Source organism: Thamnophis elegans, chromosome 9 (assembly GCF_009769535.1).
Source record: "Thamnophis elegans isolate rThaEle1 chromosome 9, rThaEle1.pri, whole genome shotgun sequence".
NCBI lineage: Eukaryota > Metazoa > Chordata > Lepidosauria > Squamata > Colubridae > Thamnophis > Thamnophis elegans.
Genome location: NC_045549.1, coordinates 939,106 through 963,760, shown reverse-complemented (window position 1 = coordinate 963,760; position 24,655 = coordinate 939,106). Strand labels below are relative to the sequence as shown.

The 24,655-nt window shown below is 49.1% G+C and overlaps 1 protein-coding gene across 1 annotated transcript in view; it reads left to right on the top strand.

Annotated features, from left to right (window-relative positions):
• The window catches only part of DYSF (dysferlin), a 63,910-nt gene extending 39,683 nt beyond the window's left edge, over positions 1 to 24,227 (top strand). Inside the window, exons 14-28 of the mRNA XM_032224297.1 lie at positions 2,878 to 2,976; positions 3,666 to 3,794; positions 4,093 to 4,248; positions 5,835 to 5,926; positions 6,518 to 6,688; positions 8,300 to 8,442; positions 10,548 to 10,687; positions 11,913 to 12,001; positions 13,005 to 13,100; positions 13,413 to 13,554; positions 17,043 to 17,142; positions 18,226 to 18,395; positions 18,690 to 18,799; positions 19,619 to 19,766; positions 23,033 to 24,227. Of these exons, the coding sequence (XP_032080188.1) occupies positions 2,878 to 2,976; positions 3,666 to 3,794; positions 4,093 to 4,248; positions 5,835 to 5,926; positions 6,518 to 6,688; positions 8,300 to 8,442; positions 10,548 to 10,687; positions 11,913 to 12,001; positions 13,005 to 13,100; positions 13,413 to 13,554; positions 17,043 to 17,142; positions 18,226 to 18,395; positions 18,690 to 18,799; positions 19,619 to 19,766; positions 23,033 to 23,071 (1,824 nt within the window). The 3' untranslated portion in view covers positions 23,072 to 24,227. The remainder of the gene's footprint in view (positions 1 to 2,877; positions 2,977 to 3,665; positions 3,795 to 4,092; positions 4,249 to 5,834; positions 5,927 to 6,517; positions 6,689 to 8,299; positions 8,443 to 10,547; positions 10,688 to 11,912; positions 12,002 to 13,004; positions 13,101 to 13,412; positions 13,555 to 17,042; positions 17,143 to 18,225; positions 18,396 to 18,689; positions 18,800 to 19,618; positions 19,767 to 23,032) is intronic.
• The last annotated feature ends 428 nt before the right edge of the window (positions 24,228 to 24,655 follow it).

Sequence of the window (24,655 nt, the reverse complement as noted above, 5' to 3'; positions counted from 1 at the left end):
CCAACACTGGAAGTCTTTAAGAAGATGTTGGATAACCATTTGTCTGAAGTGGTGTAGGGTTTCCTGCCTGAGCAGAGGGTTGGACTAGAAGACCTCAAAGGTCCCTTCCAACTCTGTTGTTCTATATGAAGAACGGTTGCTGGAATTGGGCATGGCTGGGTTGCCACAAAGAAGAGGGAGTCAAACTATTCTCCAAGGCACCTGAGGGCAGAACAAGAAGCAATGGGTGGAAACTAATCAAGGAGAGAAGCAACTTAGAACGGAGGAGGAATTTCCTGACAGTTAATAACAATTAATCAGTGGAACAGAAATTGCCTCCAGAGGTTGTGAATTCTCCAACATTGGTGGCTTTTAAGAAAACACTAGATAACCATTTGTCTGAAACGGTGTAGGGTTTCCTGCCTAGGCAGGGGGTTGGACTAGAAGGCCTCCAAGGTCCCTTCCAAGTTTGTTACTCTATTCCTATTCTATTCTGTTCTATTTTATTGTTCTGTTCTGTTCTATTCTATTCTATTCTATTCTATTCTATTCCATCTCAAAGCCTGCTGACTGGGAGATTCTGGGAGTTGTAATCTACCTCCTGCCTAAGCAGGGGGTTGGACTAGAAGACCTCCAAGGTCCCTTCCAACACTGTAATTCTATTCTAATTCCAGCAAGGGCTTCCTTGGTCATTTGGCACCTCCGGAAGGTCATAAGAAAGCCCTCCCAGGCAGAGAGGAGTTTTCTGGATGGGGAGGGGGAACGGAAATCCGTGTCATTTTTTCTGGGAAGAAATTTGGGGGGGGGCAAGGGGTGGGGGTTGGGTGCCCCCCCCCCCCAGAAGGTGACTGAAGGAGGAATGTGGCAGGGCTGGCTTGCAGTCAACCTCTATAAACCCAGAATCGAGGTGTCTTGATGAGCTGAGCCTGATGGAATTCTGTGGAGTTCTGAAACGAGTTATTTATTTGCGGAGGAATGTTTCCCCAGATACAAATTGGCCCTTTGCGGTTTCAATCAATTTCAGGAGAGTTCGCTATTTTAAAAAAGAGGGGTGGGTGGGGGGAAAGGGCTTAAAAAGGGAAGGCTTCCTTTCTGCCGAGGGGGGGGGTCTCCGGGGCTCCTGGCTTTATTCCCAGTTCCTTCTGGGACCCTTGATGCTCTCAGAGCTTGGCTGCTTCCTTGCAGACATTTCACGACTGGACTAGGTAACGTCATCAGTGCTAGAAGGGAGAGGGATTTATTATGGTAGAGGAGGACTGTGGGGTCCCTGGTTGCTCTCTGGGCTGGGTGCTTTTCTTGCATATGTTCCATGACCCAACTAGGGAACATCATCAGTGCTAGAAAAGAGTCGGGTTGGGGGAGGACTGCGGAGTCCTTGGTGCCCACCTGCGTATCATCATCAGTGCTAGTAGGAGGTGGGGTCTGAATATGAATGGAGAGCAGAGTCTTCCTCCTTCAACCTGACTCTTTTCTAGCACTTCTAGATCAGTGCTGGGTTTCAAAAATTGTTCGAACCTACTCTGTGGGTGTGGCCTCCTTTGTGGGAGTGGCTTGCCGCCCATGTGACCGGATGGGAGTGGCTTACCGCCCATATGACCGGATATGAAGATGCCGACGACACTTGTCAGAACCACCTTAAATTCCCTCGCACACAGCACTGGCATCCATAAGAATAGGATGTCAACTTGCTTTTTAAAAGGCATCTTTGGTTTGCATTAAAACAACTTCAACACACGCAATGTTCTGATTGCACCACAAACGCAGTAGTCATCCTTGCCTTTCACAGAGGCTCTGAGTTTTATAAATAGGAGCATGATAGTGTAGAATAATCCTATCCAAGGACCAGTGGTGGGTTTCAAAATTTTTTGGAACCTCTTCTGTAGGTGTGGCCTGCTTTCCGGGTCCACTGGTGGAACCTCTTCTAACCGGTTCGGTAGATTTGATGAACCGGTTCTACCGAATAGGTGCGAACTGGTAGGAACCCACCTCTGTTCTAGATGTTCCCTAGTTGGCTCATGAAATATCAGGAGGGGAAGGAAAGAAGCTCAGAGAGCCCCAAGGACCCCACAGTCCTCCTCCTCCTCCTCCTCCTCCTCCTCTCTGCAAACCACACCGCCTACTGGCCCTGATGAGGTTACTTAGTTTGGCTCATGGAACGTCTGCAAGGAAACCCCCAAGCTCTGAGAGGACCAGGGACCCCTCATTTCAACCCTGAACTACCAATATTCTCCTTTATTGGTCTTCTGACTCTCCCGTCAACTCCGCCAGGTCCTTAAAGCAGAGACTCACCCTTAGATCCGGCCTCCTTAGGATGCCCTGCTGACATTCTGCAAATCCCACCTGATCTGCCCCTTCTGACACGGGGATCTCACTGCTCCGGGTGTCAAGGGCATCGTTTCCCAACCCGGATTTCCTCATCCATAATAGAGGCCAACTTCAGTTTCAGTTTCAGTTTCACTTTATTTGTATGCCGCCCTTTTCCCTGGGGGGACTCAGGGCGGCTCACAGTTCAAAGGGGGGGGGCAGGACAAACAATTTACAACATAAAAGCACTACATCATTTAAGAACTCAACAGTCATACAATTCGAGTAGGGGTTAGAGTCTTTAACCCCAGGCCAGCCGGGACAGCCAGATTTTAAGGGCGGCGCGGAAGGTCTGGAGGGTGGTGAGGGTCCGGATCTCCACGGGGAGTTCGTTCCAGAGGGTTGTTCCATCCCCTCTAGCCATCTCTTGTGCAGTGACAGCATTTGGCATCTGGAACCTCTGGAAGGCAGAGCTTGGGAAGTGCTGTGCCGTGCTTTGAAGCCTTGGTTGAAACGCCCCCCCTGTGCTGGAAGAGCAGAGGGTCTTGGGTCGAGGGAATAACCGAGGGGTTGGGCCCTTTGTTTCATTTCCAGGAAGAGGAATTCATCGACTGGTGGAGCAAATTCTACGCGTCCACGGGCGAGCGAGAGAAATGTGGCACCTACTTGGAGAAAGGCTTTGACACCCTCAAGGTAAAACCCTGGATAGCATCTGTGGGGTGTGTGTGTGTGTGAGAGAGAGGGAGGGAGGGAGGGAGGGAGGGAGGGAGGAAGAGGGGAGAGGGTTAGGCCAATGCCCCACTTGCTCTAGATCAGTGTTTCTCAACCTTGGCGACTTTAAGTCCCGTGGACTTCAACTCCCAGAATCCCCCAGCCAGCATAGCTGGCTGGGGAATTCTGGGAGTTGAAGTCCACGGGACTTAAAGTCGCCAAGGTTGAGAAACACTGATCTAGATGGAAAGGGCTTAAGAGGGCCACCCTCCACTGGTTGGCATCTTTCTTGAGAGAAATGGGAAGCTGGCAGCAGACCACGAGGGGGTGGGTGGGTGGGGCTTCCCTTATAGCAATAGCAATAGCAGTTAGACTTATATACCGCTTCATAGGGGTTTCAGGCCTCTCTAAGCGGTTTACAGAGAGTCAGCATATTGCCCCCAACAATCTGGGTCCTCATTTTACCCACCTCGGAAGGATGGAAGGCTGAGTCAACCTTGAGCCGGTGAGATTTGAACCGCCGAACTGCTGAACTGCAGTCAGCTGAAGTGGCCTGCAGTGCTGCACCCTAACCACTGCACCACCTCGGCTCTATCCCCCCACCCCATCCCTTCCGACATCCGAGGAGAAGAAAGAAGAGACAAAAGGCTTTCACCTCCTTCTCTCCTTAGATCTACGAGACGGAGTTGGAGAAGGTCGAAGACTTTGGAGGCCTTTCGGATTTCTGCCACACCTTTAAGCTGTCCCGCGGCAAAGCCCAGGATGACAGGGAAGACCCCACCGTTGTTGGAGAATTCAAGGTTGGCCCCTCACTAAAACTAAACTAAAAACACTCTAAACTAAACAACAAAATGAAATGAAACAAAACCAAATGAATGCAACGCAATGAAAATCATGCTAGAGATGCTCCCTCTCTCTAGAGAGAGAAGGCTGCTGCCCCTGTAGTAGCCGTACAAGAGGTGATCCCAGCATCCTTCAGGAGTCCCCCTGCAAACATCTGGACCACAGCTGGCTCCAGCCTGGAGCTGCTGGACAGACGTCCGAGGAAGCAGCCGGCGTTGGTGGAAGACTCACCCCACTTCCCTCCCCCCCTTGCAGGGCTCGTTCAAGATCTACCCTCTGCCCGACGACCCCACTGTGCCCGTCCCTCCGCGCCAGTTCCACCAGCTTCCAGCCCGAAGCCCCCAGGAGTGTCTCGTGCGGGTTTACATCATCCGGGCCTTTGATCTGCAGCCAAAGGATTCCAATGGGAAAGTAAGCTCCTGGATGGAGTGTATGTGTGTGTGTGTGAGAGAGAGAGAGAGGGGGAGAGAAGAGAGAGAGAGGGAAGATAGAGAGAGAGAGAGAGAGAGAGGAGAGAGAGAAGAGAGAGAGAGAAGAGAGAGAGAAGAGAGAGAAGAAGACTATTCTATTCTATTCCATTCCATTCCATTCTCTCTTCCCTTCCCTTCCCTTCTCTTCCTCATTCTATTCTATTCTATTCTATTCTATTCTATTCTATTCTATTTTCTATTCTATTTTCTATTCTATTCTATTCTATTTTCTATTCTATTCTATTCTATTCCATTCCATTCTCTCTTCCCTTCTCTTCCCTATTCTATTCTATTCTATTCTATTCTATTTTCTATTCTATTTTCTATTCTATTTTCTATTCTATTCTATTTTCTATTCTATTCTATTCCATTCCATTCTCTCTTCCCTTCTCTTCCCTGTTCTATTCTATTCTATTCTATTTTCTATTCTATTTTCTATTCTATTCTATTCTATTCTATTTTCTATTCTATTCCATTCTATTCCATTCCATTCCATTCTCTCTTCCCTTCCCTTCCCTTCTCTTCCTCATTCTATTCTATTCTATTCTATTCTATTTTCTATTCTATTCTATTTTCTATTCTATTTTCTATTCTATTCTATTCTATTCCATTCCATTCCATTCTCTCTTCCCTTTCCTTTCCTTCCTTTCCCTTCCCTTCCATTCTATTTTCTACCCTACCCTACTCTACTCTACTCTACTCTACCCTACCCTACCCTACCCTACCCCATTCCATGCCACTCCATTCCCACTCAATTCTAAAGCTTCGTCTTGAATGAGAAATTAAATGTTTTCAAGTGAAAACCCAAGAAATCCCCGTTGCCTTTGGAGAAAGGGCCTCTGGGACTTCAGCGCTTTCGCTGAGCCCTGAGCTCGGTGGGGCCTTCACCTTCCCTGGCAAGCCCTTCGCTCAACGGATGCAGGAGGTTGGAGCAGAGAGGGGGGTGGGGGTGAGTGTCTGTTTATTCTCAGTAGCAACGTGGCTCCCATCTATGGTTAACATGTGGCTTACATCAGTTTAGTTTTCATTTAACATGCGTAAAGTTGAGATGTGTCTATGGGGGGGGGATTCTTGAAGACATGTTCCTTAATCGAGTGGGTCCCAAATGGGTTGGACTACTACTCCCATGTGCCCCCACTAGCCCCAGCCAACAGGACGTTCAATGCATTCATGGGCCACCAGGTTGGGAAGGGAAGTTCTGGCTGGAGAATTCTGGGAGTTGAAGTCCCCAGTCTTAAAGTAGCCAAGGTTGGACACTCCAGTTCCAGAGCTTTCCTCCAAGTTTCCTCTTTGGTTGCTTAGTTCTATTTGCAGGACCCCAGTAGAGGCACCCTGGAGTAGTCGTGAAGGACAGGAGAAGACCCAAGGGTGACTTGAGGCTCTTTAGTCATTCTCAAAGCAGCCTGTCTCAAGAGACTTGCAGTCTGGATGTTTATGGTGGAAATATCTAAGGACGGTTTGTCTTGGCTGGTCCTCCCCTGCCTCTTCAGGGCCTTGACCCTCCCTGGCTTTCTTTCTCGCGCACAGTGTGACCCTTACGTGAAGATTTCAGTGGGGAAGAAGTCCATCAACGATCAAGACAATTACATCCCCTGCACCCTGGATCCGGTCTTTGGAAAGTAAGTCTTCCATAGAACAGTGTTTCTCAACCTTGGCGACTTTAAGTCCTGTGGACTTCAACTCCCAGAATTCCCCAGCCAGCTATGCTGGCTGGGGGATTCTGGGAGTTGAAGTCCACAGGACTTAAAGTTGCCAAGGTTGAGAAACACTGCCACAGAAGTCCCTGGCAAGGTGGGGGGGAGGGGAGTAGCCCCTCCTGCATGGAATTGTCTGCCGGACAACTCAACAATCCCAAAAGTGAAACCAGTTTCAACCAAAACGTGGCCAATAATAGCAAAACGAGGAAAGCCAATCCAGAAATGCAATATACGGACACCAATAATCAAAGAAACGGAATGAAACGATGTTGAATGGCCTGGGGTGAGTTCTCCGGCAGCGAATTGAGGAGGAGGAGGAGGAGGAGGGGGAGGAAGAGGAGATGACTATGGGGTCCTCGGTGCTCTCTGAGCCTGGTTGTTTTCTTGCAGACATCTCAATACCCCACTAGGTAACCTCATCAGTGCTAGAAAGGAGCTTCAGTGGCTGAACAGCTGCATAAAAACCCAGCCCTTCTTCCTTTCAGCTGACGGGCGTGTTTCTGCTTCCTGCAGGATGTTTGAGTTGACTTGTACGTTGCCCATGGAGAAGGACTTGAAGATCACCCTGTATGACTACGACCTCTTGTCCAAAGACGAGAAGATTGGGGAGACCACCATCGACCTGGAGAACCGCTTCCTTTCCAGATACGGGGCTCGCTGTGGCCTCCCGCAGACTTACTGCATGTGAGTATTTCCGGACAATCGTACCCATCTTCCTTACAGAAACTGAAACGTGAGCTTGACTCAACTTCCAAGGTGGAGGACCATCCTGGTGAAGGTATCTTAGAGGCTTCCTGGGTTCCTCTACCTCTCCGATGCTGCTACTGTGCAATTGAGGTAGCTTAGTGATGGGGGAGACTTTTGCATGGAGAACATGCCAGGTTCAGCCCCATCCTATGTAGCTAAACATGATCACACGTGAAAACGTGGGAGTCTTCTGACCGTCTATGTTATGTTCTTGAACGGTTGCGTGAACTGGGCCTGGCTAGTCTAGTGAAGAGAAGGACCAGGGGAGACAGGAGAGCAGCCTTCCAATATTTGAGGGGCTGCCACTGAGGGGAGGGGGGTCAAACTATTTTCTAAGGCACCTGAAGGCCAGCCAAGGAATAATAGATCAAGCTTGAATCCACGAATCCTTGAATCCAATAATGGATCAAGTTTGAAACTGAACAAGCAGAGATCCAACCTGGAAATAAGGAGAAATTTCCTGACAGTGAGAACCATCAACCCATGGGACAGAAGTTGCCTTTGGAAGTTGTGGGAGCTTCATCCCTGGAAGGTTTCAAGAAGGGACTGGACTGCCCTCTGTCACAAATGGTGTAGGGTCTCCTGCTTGGCCAGGGGGTTGGACTAGATGACCTCCAAGGTCCCTTCCAACTCTGTTAATCTGAATCTATCTAAAACGATCAATGATCTGGAGACTAAAACATGAAGACTTGTGCAGCAGGAACTGGGCCTGGCTAGTCTAGGGAAGAGAAGGACCAGGGGAGGCAGGATAGCAGCCTTCCAATATTGGGAGGGCTGCCCCAGAGAGGAGGGGGTCAGGCTGTTTTCCAAAGCACACGGAAGAAGGGATGGGAACTGACCAAGGAGAGATTCAGCCTGGAAATAAGAAGAGGTTGTGGGAGCTTCATCCCTGGAAGCTTTCAAGAAGAGATTGGGCTGCTCTCGGTCAGAAATGGTGCCGGGTCTCCTGCTTGAGCAGGGGGGGTGTGTGTGGACTAGATGACCTATAAGGTCCCTTCCAACTCTGTTAATCTGCACTGTGTCTCAGAAAAGAACTTTGCGCCTAGATCTGAACCCTGAACCCCCACTTGTGGCCAGCCAGAATGGCTCCAGGAAGAAGATCCAACAAGTTGAAGCTACAAAGGTCTACAGGGTGACCTTGGCTTCGTTCATTTAATGACCGTTTTTCACACTTATGACCGTTGCAGCGCCCCCGCGGTCACGTGATCCAAATTCAGAGGCTCGGCAACCGACTCATCTTTATGACGGTCGTAGTGTCCCCAGGTCACGTGATCCCCCTTGGGGAGCTTCTGGCCAGCAAAGGCCACGGGGGACCCAGATTCACTTAAGGACCGTGTTGCTAACTGAACCGCTGCAATTTTGGGGGAAAAAAGGGTGGTAAAGTGGGGCAGGGCTGAAACTTAGCAAGGGTCTCGCTTAGCAGCAGGCCTTGGGGGCTCAGGCGTGCATGGTCGTAAGTGGAGGACTGCCCGTCCAGCCCTTGGGGAGCCTTGGAGGAAGGCCGCTTGGAGGCTCCCCTGCTTGATTGTCCCGCTTCTCCCCTTCCAGCTCCGGGCCCAACCGGTGGAGGGATCAGCAGCGCCCCTCCCAGCTCCTCCATCGCCTCTCCTGGCAGCTCCACGGGAAACCCCCCCTCTGCAGAACGGACCAGATCCTCTTTGGAGACCAGACGTTCCGCCTCTCGGACCTGGGTAAAAACCTCTCGGCTCCCTCCCGACCCCCCTCCAATCTCACCTTGGATAGCCCCCCCCCCCCCAATCTGGCCCCTGCAAAACCAGCCACTGAGGGGCCAGCGAGGGTCCCTGGGCCTCCCTGAGCTGGCTGGTTTCCTTGCAGGCGTTTCATGACCCAGCTAGGTAGCATCATCAGTGCTAGAAGGGAGGAGGGTTTGCAGGGAGGAGGAGGAGGAGGAGGAGGAGGAGGATCATCATCATCAATCTTTGATGCTCTCTGAGCTGGGTGGTTTCCTTGCAGGCGTCTCATGACCCAGCTAGGTAACATCATCAATGCTAGTAAGGAATGGGAAGCAAACTCCATTCCTTAATAGCACTGATGATGTTACCTAGCTGGGTCAAGAAACATCTACAAGGAAACCACCCAGCTCAGGGAGCACCAAGGGCCCCTCATTTCAACCCCGAGCTTCCAATAGTCTTCTTTATTGGTGCTAATTGGCAGTTTTTAAGTGATCATCCTTGAATGCCAGGTCTAGTTTTGGTCTCCACAATGCAAAAAAAGATGTTGAGACTCTGGAAAGAGTGCAGAGAAGAGCAGCCAGGAGGATGAGGGGATTAGAGGATAAAACATACAATCAATGGTTGCAAGAGCTGCATACAGCTAGTCTAGAGAAGAGAAGGATCAGGGGAGACAGGAGAGCATCTTCCAATATTTGAGGGGCTGCCCCAGAGAGGAGTGGAGGGGGCCAAGCTATTCTCCAAGGCACCCGAAGGCCAGAGAAAGAAGAATGGATGGAAACCGACCAAGGAGAGATTCAACCTGGAAATAAGGAGGAATTTCCTGACAGTGAGAACCATCAACCAATGGAAGAGAAGTTGCCTTCGGAAGTTGTGGGAGCTTCACCCCTGGAGGCTTCCAAGAAGAGACTGGACTGCCTTCTGTCAGAAATGGCGCAGGGTCTCCTGCTTGGGCAGGGGGTTGGCCTAGATGACCTTTAAGGTCCCTTCCAACTCTATTATTCTATACATCAAGAGTGACAGATGCTTTCATCTTCCTGGCACCCCTTTTGGATCTCCCCAAAGCAAACCAGTCCTCTCTGGGTGTGGTGATGTCGGCAGCTGGGGCCTGTAGGTGTAGCTTCCGTCCAGCAGAGAGAGACCCTCGTCCCGGGGGGCTGAGCCTGAAGCTCCCCCATGGGGGGTGGAGGCAGAGGAGCCCTTGTCTTCCTGGATCCCATCTTCCTCTCCATGCTTGCGGGCTTTTGCAATCCTTTGGGAGGTTTATGGCTGGGTTGGATCGCGTCAGTCCTCTGTTGGGGGACGGGGGGAGGGTGGGCTTCCCAGAGGTTCTCCCACTTGCTCTGGTCGAGGAAGGGCTGTAGAAGGCCGAGAGCGAGGAGTCCGGTTCAACCGAGGAAGCCTTGGTCTCCTCTCTGAACCCTCTCATTTTCTTGCAGACGTTTCGTGACCCAACTAGGGAACATCATCCAGACTAGAAGGCGTGGGGTGGGGGGTAGTTAGCTGTTGGTTTGCTACTCACTGACGTGCCCTGCGGGGGTTGGTGGGAGTGTTACTTTTGTCTTGGTGGTTGATTGATGAGGCCGTTGTTCACTGTTCGGTTCGAGCCTCTCACACCCTTCTAGCACTGATGAAGTTACCTGGTTTGGTAATGAAACGTCTGGAAGAAAGGAGCCACACTCAGAGAGCACCAAGGAATCTACAATCATCGTCTTCCTCGCCCTCCTCCTTTCTACAAACCCCGCTCCCTTCTAGCACTGATGATATTATCTAGTTGGGTCATGAAAAGTGTGCAAGGAAACCACCAAGGACCCCACAGTTTCCCTCCCCACCTCCAAAAAAAAACATTATTCTAGCACTGATAATGTTCCTTAGTTGGGTGATGAAACATCTGCAGGAAACCCAACAAGGACCCCAAGGACCCGACCAAGGTTCAACCTGAGCCCCCAAATAGTTTCTTCTGTCGCTCACCGAAGGGAAGAGTGGGCAGAAGAAGAGCAGGGCCTCCGCTGGGGGTCCTCCCTCTCCGTCCATCCCTGCATGACAGACAGGAGCCCCAGCAGTTGAGCAGCAGGTGAAATCTCTGCCTTTTCTCTTCGATTCAGAGGACAGCGAGCCCCCCAACCCCCACCTGGGCCCCCCGGAAGAACGGCTCGCCCTGCACGTCCTGCAGAAGCAACGCCTGGTCCCTGAACACGTGGAGACCCGGCAGCTGCACAGCCCCCTCCAGCCGGACATCGAACAGGTACAGTTGGCAGCTCAGAGAGGACCTCACAGTCTTCCTCCTCCTCCTCCTCCTCCTCCTCCTCCTCTTCCCACATCCGCCATCAGAGGTTGGCCACCATGTTGGCTTCCACTCAAGATGATCCGGGCGATTCACGCATCCTAGGGCAATTTCCTTCCTGGTGTAAAGGATGCCGCGTGTCAGCCCATGGGGGTTGATGGGGGAGATTCCTATCGTGGGGAGAATTTATGAATGCATATAAATGTCTTAGGCTTATTATACAGGAAACCCCATGTCTCCAACAAAACAACTGATTAGCAGCCTCCCCCCCCCCCGCAAAAAAAAATCTTTTCAAGCTTACGGCAAACATAAGGATTAATGAAACCCCTCTTTCAAATTGTAAACGCCCGCAGAGGCAAATGCACCGAACCCCATTAGCTCAAGGTAAACATGATTATAATGCAGTTGAAAGGAAGAGACCCCATTCACGTCGCTTGATTTAATCAACTCCTGCTTTGGGGTCTGCACGTACCCCCCACCCACCCCCAGGATAAACCTCCACCCAAAACAGCCTCTCCGTACCCCCCTTCCCCACTAGCTGCCCCCAGAGGCAAACCTCTTTCTTTTTGGGGGGGAATTGGTAAATCTCCTTTGCTCAAAGCTTATCTGGATTTCAGCCTGATTTATTTTCGCATGACCTGAGCTCAAGTTGGAACCCCAAATTATTCTTCTGGCTCTGTCAGTGTCCAGGCTTCAGAATACCCCCCCCTCCTTGAGATGGTGCCCTCTAGCCCAGTGGTTCCCAAACTTGGCAACTTTAAGACTTGTGGACTTCAACTCCCAGAGTTCTCCAGCCAGCAGAGCAGAGCTGGCTGGAGAATTCTGGGAGTTGAAGTCCACAAGTCTTAAAGTTGCCAAGTTTGGGAACCACTGCTCTAGCTAATTAACGTTGCCTGTAGGTGCCAGGTCGGTCCAAGTCCCCCTCCTCCCTCGGCCAGGGCCCAACTAAACCCCAGGTATGTGAGAGAGATGGAGTCAGAGGGACCAATCCTTAGCAAACCACCGCAATAGACAGGAAGAGGACGGAGAGACGGGTTGCCTTCTACAAGGATCCCACTCCTGCCACAAGCCACAGGCCCTGGGGCTAAATGCCTACAGAGTCAGGGAGCTGCATTCGAACCCACATCCTCGGCCAGGGACATTGCAAAGGGACCCCCCTAATTCATGGCTTCCGCTTTCATTACAGGGCAAAGTTCAGCTTTGGGTGGACCTGTTTCCAAAATCCCTTGGGCCACCGGGACCACCGTTCAACGTGAGCCTGCGAAGAGCGAAGAGGTAACCGCCCTCCCCTCTCAGTCTTCTTCACGCAGGCAGCTGCCATGCCCCCCCTTGGAGCCTGAATCTGCGGGGGGGGGGGAGATGAGCTGGGACTGGAGAGGGAGGGGCTTTGGAGGCAAAGGGGAAGGGCGGGGGCGGGGCCTTTCAGGATTGGGATGGCTTACAGGCAGGGAGGAACAGGGGAGACCGAGCTCAGGCGAGGAGCAAGGACCTCCCCCTCCTGATCCAAGAGCAGGGAGAGTGGAGAGGACAGTGCGGGCTGAACAGGCTCCTCGGGAGGAAAGTGCCCCGCCCCTCTTCACAAGGCACACCTGGGGAATGAGGCTAAAGGAGCCGCTGTGCGGAGGGAGGGGGGCATTTGTCAGGAACAGGGCTGAGTGCCACAATGCCCACTGAACTTCCCAGGAGTCCTTGCATTCCTTCTGGCATTCTGGACTAATTGCCTGGATCTTTGGCTTCCCGAAATGCTTGATTTGCCAAGCAGGATTTATTGCTGTGCAGCCCCAGCGTAGGCAGCCAGGGGTTGCTTGAGGTGTGTGGTGTGTGTGTTGTGGGGGGGGGGTTGACATCCCTTTCCTCGGGGACTGGCAAGAAACGTGGGAGCCTTTGGGGAAATTTGGACTGTCAGCTGTTGTGTTATCTCCGTTCCGGATCACCCCAGTAGCTTTCCCCATAGTCCACTGAGTTCCTCAGCCTCGGCCCCCTGAAGACGGGTGGGCTTAAACTCCCAGAATTCTGGCCAGCGAGGGAATTCTGGGAGTTGGAGAGGAAATGTCATGGACTGCCCTGATCTTTAGCTACGAAGCTTACAATTTTTATTATAAGCCTCCCTGAGTCATCCGAGAGTGGGCGGCATACAAAACTAATAAATAATAATAATAAATAATAATCCAAAGAACCTCGGAATTGGTTGCTCCGTTGTGGGTTGTCGTGAAGGACCCCCGTACATTTCTAGACGTGGGTTTTCTGCTCTTCTTCCCTCTTGAACTCCATCTCCCAGGTTCTACTTGCGTTGCATCATCTGGAATGCCCAAGACGTCATCCTGGATGATCTCAGCATCACCGGCCAGAAAATGAGCGACATCTACGTGAAAGGGTAGGTGGCCCAGAGCCTCTTGGTGACGAGGGTCCCTTCCCCTCTTCTCGTCCATGGAGACCCCCTCGGTCCTCCATCCACATCAGAGTTATCTCAACAGGGTTTCCCAAAAAAGCAGCTGGACTTCCTTGAGTTTTTTTCTTTCCTTGCCAACGTTTCTCGTCCAAGAAGTTCTGAAGTTCTCCTCCAAGGAGGGAAGGAGCTTCTTAGATGAGGAGTGGGAAGCTCTTGGGGCCCCCACTCTCTGACGGGCGGCTCCCGCCCTCCCGGTTCCGTGGCTGATGGGCCTGGTCTTCTTCTCTGGCCTTGCAGGTGGCTGGTCGGCTACGAGGAGAACAAGCAGAAGACAGATGTGCACTACAGGTCACTGGGGGGCGAAGGCAACTTCAACTGGAGGTTTGTCTTCCCCTTTGATTATCTCCCTGCTGAGCAGGTCTGCTCCGTGGCGAAGAAGGTGAGCGCCTGGAAAGGCCGAGGGGACCCTTGAGGGAGGGGGGCTCCAGGGGGGCTCCAAAGCCCCCCCCGTGTCCAAGGCTGAGGGCTCTGGGGGAGTCTGGATGGTTGGAGGGCGGGATCACTTCCCCAGCACTCATCCGCTTCCAATTTGATTTGGGCTCCCCTCATTTTATGACGAGATACATTCAAGGGTGTGTGTACCGGTATGTATGTATGTATGTATGTATGTATGTATGTATGTATGTATTTATGTATGTATGTATGCATTTATGTATGTATGTATGTATGTATTTATTTATTTATTTATGTATTTATGCATGTATGTATGTATGTATTTATGTATGAATGTATGTATGTATGTATGAATGTATGTATGTATGTATGAATGAATGTATGTATGTATGTATGAATGTATGTATGTATGTATGAATGAATGTATGTATGTATGTATGAATGTATGTATGTATGTATGTATGAATGTATGTGTATGTGTATGTATGTATGTATGTATGAATGTATGTGTATATGTATGTATGTATGTATGTATGTATGTATTTATTTATTTATGTATTTATGTATTTATGCATGTATGTATGTATGTATTTATGTATGAATGTATGTATGTATGTATGAATGTATGAATGTATGAATGTATGAATGTATGAATGTATGTATGTATTTATGTATGTATGTATGTATGTATGTATGAATGTATGTATGAATGTATGCATGTATATATGTATGTATGTATTTATGTATGAATGTATGTATGTATGTATGAATGTATGTATGTATGTATGTATGTATGAATGTATGTATGTATTTATGTATGTATGTATGTATGTATGAATGTATGTATGAATGTATGTATGTATATATGTATGTATGTATTTATGTATGAATGTATGTATGAATGTATGAATGTATGTATGTATTTATGTATGTATGTATGTATGTATGAATGTATGTATGAATGTATGTATGTATATATGTATGTATGTATTTATGTATGTATGTATGTATGTATGTATGTATGAATGTATGAATGTATGTATGTATTTATGTATGTATGTATGTATGTATGAATGTATGTATGAATGTATGTATGTATATATGTATGTATGTATTTATGTATGAATGTATGTATGTATGTATGAATGTATGTATGTATTTATGTATGTATGTATGTATGTATGAATGTATGTATGAATGTATGTATGTATATATGTATGTATGTATTTATGTATGAATGTATGTATGAATGTATGAATGTATGTATGTATTTATGTATGTATGTATGTATGTATGAATGTATGTATGAATGTATGAATGTATGTATGTATATGTATGTATGTATTTATGAATGTATGTATGTATGAATGTATGAATGTATGTATGTATGTATGTATGAATGTATGAATGTATGTATGTATGAATGTATGTATGTATGAATGTATGTATGTATTTATGAATGTATGTATGTATGAATGTATGTATGTATGAATGTATGTATGTATGTATGAATGTATGTATGTATGAATGTATGAATGTATGTATTTATGAATGTATGTATGTATGAATGTATGTATCTATGAATGTATGTATGTATGAATGTATGTATGTATTTATGAATGTATGTATTTATGAATGTATGTATGTATGAATGTATGTATCTATGAATGTATGTATGTATGAATGTATGTATGTATTTATGTATGTATGTATGCATTTATGTATGTATGTATGAATGTATGAATGTATGTATGAATGTATGTATGTATATATGTATGTATGTATTTATGTATGAATGTATGTATGTATGTATGAAGGTATGTATGTATGTATGAATGTATGAATGTATGTATGTATGAATGCATGCATGTATGTATGTATCTATGAATGTATGTATGTATGAATGTATGTATGTATTTATGAATGTATGTATTTATGAATGTATGTATGTATGAATGTATGTATGTATGAATGTATGTATGTATGAATGTATGAATGTATGTATGTATTTATGTATGTATGTATGTATGAATGTATGTATGAATGTATGTATGTATATATGTATGTATGTATTTATGTATGAATGTATGTATGTATGTATGAATGTATGTATGTATGTATGTATGTATGAATGTATGAATGTATGTATGTATGAATGTATGTATGTATGAATGTATGTATGTATTTATGAATGTATGTATGTATGAATGTATGTATGTATGAATGTATGTATGTATGTATGAATGTATGTATGTATGAATGTATGTATGTATTTATTTATTTATTTATTTATGTATTTATGTATTTATGTATGTATGTATGTATGCATATATGTATGTATGTATGAATGTATGTATGTATGTATGAATGTATGTATGTATGAATGTATGTATGTATGTATTATGTATGAATGAATGTATGAATGTATGTATGAATGTATGTATGTATGAATGTATGTATGTATGTATGTATGAATGTATGTATGTATGAATGTATGTATGAATGAATGTATGTATGAATGTATGTATGTATGTATGTATGTATGTATTTATGTATGAATGTATGTATATATGTATGTATGTATTTATGTATGAATGTATGTATGTATGTATGAATGTATGTATGTATGTATGTAAGTATGAATGTATGTATGTATGTATGTAAGTATGAATGTATGTATGTATGTATTTATGTATGTATGTATTTATGTATGTATGTATGTATATATATGTATGTATGTATTTATGAATGTATGTATGTATATATTTATTTATGTATGTATTTATGTATGTATATATCTATGTATGTATTTATGAATGTATGTATGTATGTATATATTTATTTATGTATGTATGTATTTATGTATGTGTATATGTATATATATATTTATGTATGTATGTATTTATGTATGTATGTATATATGTATGTATGTATGTATATATTTATGTATGTATGTATTTATGAATGAATGAATGTATGTATTTATGTATGTATATATTTATTTATGTATTTATGTATGTATGCATGCATGCATCTATGTATTTATGTTTGTATGTATGTATGTATTTATGTATGTATGTATTTATGTATGTATTTATGTATGAATGTATGTAGCTCAGGGTTGAACTGTGGGGTCTCTGAGCTTGGCTGTTTTCTTGCAGACGTTTCATGGCCCAACTAGGGGACGTCATCAGTGCTAGAAGGGGGTAGTGTTGGCTCTCTATTTATATACTGGTGGCATGGATAGAAGTCAACATTTGTAGCTCAGGGTTCAACTGTGGGGTCCTGGGTGCTCTCTGAGTTTGGTGGTTTTCCTGTGGACGTTTCATGGCCCAACTAGGGAACATCATCAGGGTTAGAAGGAGTGGGATTTGAGCCATTTGGGGCCCTTTCCGCCCGGCAGAGGCCGCCCAAAGCCTTTGACCCTCCCTGCTGCCTTCCTTGCAACGGCTTCTCCTCTGTCTTCAAATGCAGGAGCATTTCTGGAGCTTGGACAAGACGGAGAACAGAGTCGCCCCCCAGCTGGTCCTTCAAATCTGGGACAACGACAAATTCTCCTTCGACGATTACCTGGGTGAGGGGCGAAGGCTCCGTTTCCCCCTCGCGGCTTCCGTGCCCTCCGCCCTCTCCTCTCCTGCTTCACCCGGGGGGTGGGGGCTTTTTTGAGGTTCTTTTGGGGAGCTGGCAGGGGAGACCCTGCCGGGAATGGAGGTGCAGCCCTCAAATCATAGAAGAGGCGGAAAGCTTGAGGCGGTTGTGGGACAGGACTGGAATCCCTCCCTTCCCCGTGGAGCCCAGCCTCACCCACAGCCACTGGGCCACCTCTGGGCAAAGGGACGAGGGGAACAAATGGCGCCTGAGGGTGACCCACGACACACAACGGGCTCGCCAGGGGTCAAGAGCCAGGCCTGGTGGGGTTCCTCCCTGGGGTCCCTTTGAGCGGCCCTGAGAGGCCACAAGTCGGCAGTCTTTGGTGGAGGGCAGAGATTGAATTCTGGGCATCCCTGTGGCTCTCCAGAGAGGCCTAGCCTCCCCCAGGTACACCTGGAAAGGTAGCGTTGCAGGGAAAGTTTGGCTTTCTTTCTTTCTTTCTTTCTTTCTTTCTTTCTTTCCTTCCTTCCTTCCTTCCTTCCTTCCTTCTCTCCCTCCCCTCCCTCTGTCCCCCTCTTTCTTTCTCTCTTTCTCTCCCTCCCTCCTACCTCTTCTTCCTTCCTTCTTTCTCTCTCCCTCCCTCTCTTTCTTTCTTTCTCCCTCTCTCTCTCCCTCCTTCCTTCCTCTCCTTCCCCTCTTTCCCAGCTCCTTCCTTCCTTCTTTCCTTCCTTCTCTCCCTCCCTCCCCTCTGTCCCTTCCCCTCTTTCTTTCTTTCTCTCTTTCTCTCCCTCCCTCCTCCCTCTTTTTCCTTCCTTCTCTCTCTCCCTCCCTCCCTCCCTCTTTCTTTCTTTCTTTCTTTCTTTCTTTCTTTCTCTCTCTCTCCCTCCCTCCTTCCTTCCTTCCTCTCCTTCCCCTCTTTCCCAGCTCCTTCCTTCCTTCTTTCCTACTTTCCTTCTTTCCTTCCTTCCTTCCTCTTGTTCCCAGCTCCTTCCTGTCATTCCCATCTTCTGGCTGTTCCACCCCTTTTCTTCCCAGTTTTCACTCCTCTTTTCTTCCCACCTTCCAGGCTCCATCCATCTGGACCTCAACTGCATGCCGAAGCCAAGCAAGACCGCCGAAAAATGCCAGTTGGACCTGCTGGAGACGCGGGGGAGGGAGGACTCGCTCTTTGAGCAGAAGACGGTCAAGGGCTGGTGGCCTTGCGTGACGGAGCAGGAAGGCACGAAGGCCCTTGCGGTGAGTCTTCTCACCCTCCTTGTCCTGGGAGTGGAAGTACGGCACGGGTCTTCCTACCCGAGCAGTGGGTTGGACTAGAAGACCTCCGAGGCCCCTTCCCTTCTCTCTGTCCTTCTGCATGTTCTGGAAGTCTTCTGCTTAGGCCCAGGACCACTTTCTTTCCTTGGAAATGCCAAGAACGGGACCTTCTGTCTGCAAATGAGGCGGCCTCCCAGACCTTCTGCTCCACAACTGACCAATCCTCCCACCTCCAGGTCTTCAAAGGTGACCTCACCTTCTCTCTCTCTCTTGCAGGGCAAGCTAGAGATGACCCTGGAGATCATCAATGAACAAGAGCATGAAGAACGGCCAGCTGGGCTGGGCCGGGATGAACCCAACATGAACCCCAAGCTAGAAGAACCAAAGTGAGAGCCACCACGAGAGGCAGGAGGGGTGGTTGGGCTCAAGTTCTCTTCTTGGAGGCCGCTGGGGAGCAGGAGAAGGCTTTGAAGGGGGGGGGGGATCTACAGTGAAGCAACTGTGGGTTCCAACAGATCCACGCTTGGGGAAGAGGGGAGAATGGAAAAAGAAAAGAACGCATGACAAGGATATCGCAGGATCCAACGCAGGGATGTCCAACCTTGGCCACATTAAGACCGGTGGGCTTCAACTCCCAGGATTCCCCGGCCATTGGGAGTTGAACTCCACCCGTCTTAAAGTCACCAAGGTTGGAGACCCCTAATCTATGGGGCTCCTGACTTGCCCCCATTTCCTCTCTAGAGGGATCAGAGACGTGGTGGTAGGAAGGGCTCCCTGCTAAGTATCAACGCCAGTCCTGGCACCCTGCCCATAACTGGTCCACCTTGGCCCCCTTGGTGAGGGGCTGCAGCTCCTGTGTTAGGCAGCGGTGGGATGCAACCGGTTTAACAACCGGTTTGTTGAGTGCGTGCGTGTGCCTTGGGTGTGCGCTCAGCATTGAAACCCCCCCCCCATTTTAAACTTTCAGAAGGTACCTTCCATGTCAACCACAGTGAGTAAAACCACTGACATGCTGCGAGCCACTGCGTAAATTAGCTGAGCCAAAAATCATGGACATATAGGAGAGGAAAGGCCGGGGGAGGGTGGGCTGGGCCCGCTGCTCACCAGAACTACCAGTTGACCCGGACCGGTGTGAACTGGCTGAATCCCCCCCCCCCCCGAACCCCGATGACTTCCTCCAGCCCCTGAGACCCTCTGTGTTGCAGGCGCCCGGAGACTTCCTTCCTGTGGTTGACCTCACCCTACAAGACCTTAAAGTACATCCTGTGGAGAAGGTTCAAGTGGGTCTTCCTCATCTTCCTCCTGGTCTTCATTCTGTTGCTCTTCCTGGGCATCTTCATCTACGCCTTCCCGGTAATAAGATCATTGAGCCTTCCTCCCTTCTCCTCTCTTCCTTCCGTTTCTTCCCCCCTTCTTCTCTCCTTCTCGGCCTCTTTCTTTCAACTTCTGCTCCATCCTGTCTTCTTCTGAGGCTTTGGCAGCAGAGCCAAATATATATCTATATATAGTGGTTAAAGGCAGCACTGCAGGCTACTTCAGCTGACTGTTAGCTGCAGTTCGGCGGTTCAAATCTCACCGGCTCAGGGTTGACTCAGCCTTCCATCCGAGGTGGGTAAAATGAGGACCCGGATTGTTGTTGGGGACGATATGCTGACTCTGTAAACCGCTTAGAGAGGGCTGAAAGCCCTATGAAGCGGTATATAAGTCTAACTGCTATTGCTATTGCTATCTATATATCTATCTCTATCTATCTGTATCTCATATCTATCTATCTATCTATCTATCTATCTATCTATCTATCTATCTATCTATCTATCTATCTATCATCCATCTATCTATCTCTATCTATCTATCTATCTATCTATCTATCTATCTATCTATCTATCCATCCATCCATCCATCCATCCATCCATCCATCCATCCATCTATCTCTCTCTCTATATATATATCTATATATCTATATCTATATTTATATCTATCATCTCTCTCTCTCTCTCTCTCTCTCTCTCTCTCTCTCCATCCATCCATCCATCCATCCATCCATCCATCCATCTATCGATCTATCTATCTCTATATATCTATATATCTATATATCTATATCTATATTTATATCTATCATTTATGTCTGTCTGTCTGTCTGTCTGTCTGTCTGTCTGTCTGTCTGTCTGTCTGTCTGTCTATCTATCTATCTATCTATCTATCTATCTATCTATCTATCACCTATTATATATGTCAATTGGAAGAGATTGCTGCTCGGGGCCTTTCCTTGGGTGAGAGTCGATGACCTTCAGAGTGCCCCTTCTACAGCTTTGCGGCGCTTATCAAGCGTTATGGACAGGGGTTGCTGCCACCATTCCTGCCGGTTCGGTGAATGCGCAATTTGCACGGGTGCATGCACATCTGACCATAAATGCAATAAAAATGGCTCTGCGCATGTGCAGAAGCAAAAAACAGCAGAATGTAGAATAACAGAATGGCAGAGTCGAGAGGGACCTTGGAGGTCTTCTAGTCCAGCCCCCTACTCAACAAAAAAAATGGAAGGACCAGTTCAGGGGCGTGGCAGGCCTGGGTTGCTGCCAATTCCAGCGACCCAAAATAACCATTCCGAACCGGTAGAAACCCATCACCTCTTGGTCCCCTCTCCCCATTTCTTGAAGCAGAGGCGCCCATCCAGGGTCGTCCTTGCTGCCCTGCTTGGGGGGGGGGATGGGGGGGTGGGTGGGCTGCTGTTCAGAATGAGGGGGAGGGTCCTGGGGGTTGAGGTTGGGATGGAGCAGGAGAGCAGTGGAAACCCCGACCGTGGATGAGAATTTTGGGCAGCCCGGCTCCCGTTTCTGGAAAGCCAGCGAGGCGTCTCCTGGAATTCCTCCTCCTCCTTGGAAGAGCCTTTCCTCCCCTCCCCAGATTCTGAGGTTGCCGATTTGAACGTCTCACCCTGGATCTGGGTCTTTGCGCTCTTCTGTTCCACATTAGGCTTTGGCAGCCCCACAAGTGGGGAGGGGGCAGGGGGAGGGGGAGGCAGGGAGGGAGGGCTGTTGTGGCGAAGGGGGGCCAGCTCCGCTCTGAAGGAGAGGGATGCCCCAGAAGGCGGCGTGTGGATTCCCCTCACAATGATGGTGTCCCAGGATTTGAAGGGCTGCCCCAAAGTGGGGGGAGGTCAGCTTATTCTCCAAAGCCCCTGAAGGCAGGACAAGAAGAAGCAATGGGTGGAAATTAATCAAGGAGAGAAGCAACCTCGAACAAAGGAGAAACTTCCCAACCGTCAGGACAATTAACCAGCGGAACAGCTTGCCACCAGAAGTTATGGGTGCTCCATCCCTGGAGGTTTTCAAGAAGAGGCTGGACATCCGCTTGTCTGGAGTGGTAGAGGGTCTCCTGCTTGATCAGGGGGCTGGACTAGAAGACCTCCTTTCCTTACCCCCTTTCTTTCTTTCTTTCTTTCTTTCTTTCTTTCTTTCTTTCTTTCTTTCTTTCTCTTTTTTCAAGGTCAGCCTCTCCTAATTCAATCCAGTGGGCTGGGAAGGGAACCCCCTGCCTGCCTGGAAAGAGTGTGTATATGTGTGTGTGTGTGTGTGTGTGTCTGTGTGTGTCAAAGCCGGTGTTTCCAGCGCTGTCAACGTGCCCATAGAGCCGGCTCCCCCAGGAGAAAGAAGTGGGGCTTTCTTTGGATGTCTGCAACCGGCTCCTGCTGCAAAGGAAGGGGGGAGAGGATTTGGCTGTTCCTTCTCCACAACCCTCCCGACCCCCGGCTGGGAACACACGGCTGCTTCCAACGGGCCAGTAAATCCGATGTGTTAACAGCAGAATGTAGACTAACAGAGTCGAGAGGGACCTTGGAGGTCTTCTAGTCCAGCCCCCCCTGCTCAAGCAGAAGACCCTCTACCCTCTTCAGCGGCCACCGCTGCCCCCCATCAGCCACACCCGGCAGGCAGCCACAGAGAAGCTACAGGGCGGCCCCAGAGCAGGCCCTGCGAGGGGCAGAATGCTGGCAGGGGGATCTCCGATCTTCCAGGATCCTGAGGCAGAATCCATTTGGGATCTGAGGGAGGCTGGGCACCAGGGAGGACGGAGGGAGAAGAGCAGTCGACAAGGGTTTCTCTAGGCCAGTGTTTCTCAACCTTGGAGACTTTAAATCCTGTGGACTTCAACTCCCAGAATCCCCCAGCCTGCGCTGGCTGGGGGATTCTGGGAGTTGAAGTCCACAGGATTTAAAGTCTCCAAGGTTGAGAAACACTGCTCTAGGCATTACCGGCTGTTAAAATCCTTGACGGGGTTCCATTTCCGACTAGCGGCTGCCCAATCTCTTCTCCAAAACCTCCGGTGTTGGAGCACCCACAACTTCTGGTGGCAAGGAGTTCCACTGGTTCTCAAGTTCTCAATATCAGAAAGCTCCATGCCCCCAAGTCTTGAAAGACACTGATTCCTCTTTGTCCTTTATTCTCAACGCCAACCTGTTCATTTCTGCAGAGTCCAATATTTTCTCTATCATCTCCCCTTCCAACGGGATTTTGTCTGTTTTCATATTGTGTGCAAATGCGATCCCACCACTGGGATTCTGATGGGTCCCTCTTGGCCTTGACACCCCCCCCCCTCTCTGTGGTTCCTCTTCCTCTCTGCAGAACTATGCGGCCATGAAACTGGTGAAGCCCTTCAGCTGAGCCCGCCCGCCTCCCGCAGCCGGACAAGAGACCAAGGAGACCTGTGAAGATTGCAGGAGACCCCCCCCACCCCCCACCCCTTCCCACCCCACAGCTGCCTGGAAGGAAGGCGCACCAAGGTTGCCTTGTAGAAACCGGGCTATGGAGATGAAGCCCAGGCCTTAGAACCTGCCCGCTCTCCCTCCGGTTCATCCCAAGCGCTAATCCGGTGACCTGGCTGGAGAGACGTCCCGAGCTGCACCACCATCGTCTCGTCTTCTTCTTCTGAAGAAGCCCTTCCTGGAGACCCTTGAAGGGGGCTTCTATGACCTGCAAGGCCCCAGCCACCTGGCAGAGAGAGGGTGAGGACCAGGGCATCCAGCAAGGGGGCCAAGACGGCGGCCGTGACTGGACAATCCACGCTTGGTCACTTTGCTACCTCGCAGGTTTCTTGGAATGCCTTGGACATTTGCGTGGGTTGCTAGCGCAGAATTCCTGCCCAGAAGTTTGGACCACAACTACAACTCCCATCCTCCCCCCTGGGGGAAGAGGCCCAGCACAGCTGCAAGGGGGGATGTGGCTCTTTCTTGCCACGCCCAGCACTGGAGACCCTCCGGAGGGCCACGTCCGTTAACCACGGTTGGCAAAAGGCAGACCTGACCTGTGCAGGAAAAGGATCAGCAGACACACACACACACACACACACACCAGAGGTGGGTCGCTCCCGGTTTGGCCCGGATCAGGCCAACCGGTAGTGGCAGCGGCGAGAGGCTCTTCCCAGCCGCCTGGACGCTTCGGCGCATGAGTAGAAGCGCTGCGCATGATGCACACGAGTGCGCATGTGCACACTAGGGGTGGGTTGTTGTGGTTTTACTACCGGTTCACACCCCCCCCCCCCGCGTGCCAGGCGTGCCTGCGCAGAACAATGTACGGTGGGGCTGCACATGTGCAGCCAGTAGAAACCAAAATGGCGGCAGCCCAGCGGTGGCCAGGGAAGCGGTTTGGGGGGCGTGGCCAGCCTGGCTTGCTGCCAGTTCTGCAACCCAGCCCTGAATCCCACTCCCTGGGTCAGCGCAACCGAGCGCAACCCACCTCTGGTGCACGCGAGCGACCCGGGAGTAGAAACAATATAAAGCAGTGTTTCTCAACCTTGGCCACTTGAAGATGTCCGGACTTCAACTCCCAGAATTCCCCAGCCAGCATTCGCTGGCTGGGGGATTCTGGGAGTTGAAGTCCGGGACATCTTCAAGTTGCCAAGGTTGAGAAACACTGATATAAAGCCACCACACACACACACACTCACTCTTACACAGAAAGTTCTGCCTGGCAGAGGAATTCCGGACTTTTGTCCGTGTGCAAATGACGTGAAGTGGGGGAGGGTCTTTGGCTTCTTTCCTTGGGGCCCCGTCCTCCTTGGGGGACCCTGGGGGGCACCAGCCCTTAAAAGACGGCTGGGCACTTTCCCATCTCTCATGTCCCCTACAGATAGTCCTCGGCTTACAACTATTCTTTTAGTGACCGTTTGAAGTGACTACACCACTGGGAAAAAAGAAGGAGCTTTTCCCACACTTACGGCGGTTGGGGCATTCCCTGGTCGGGTGATTT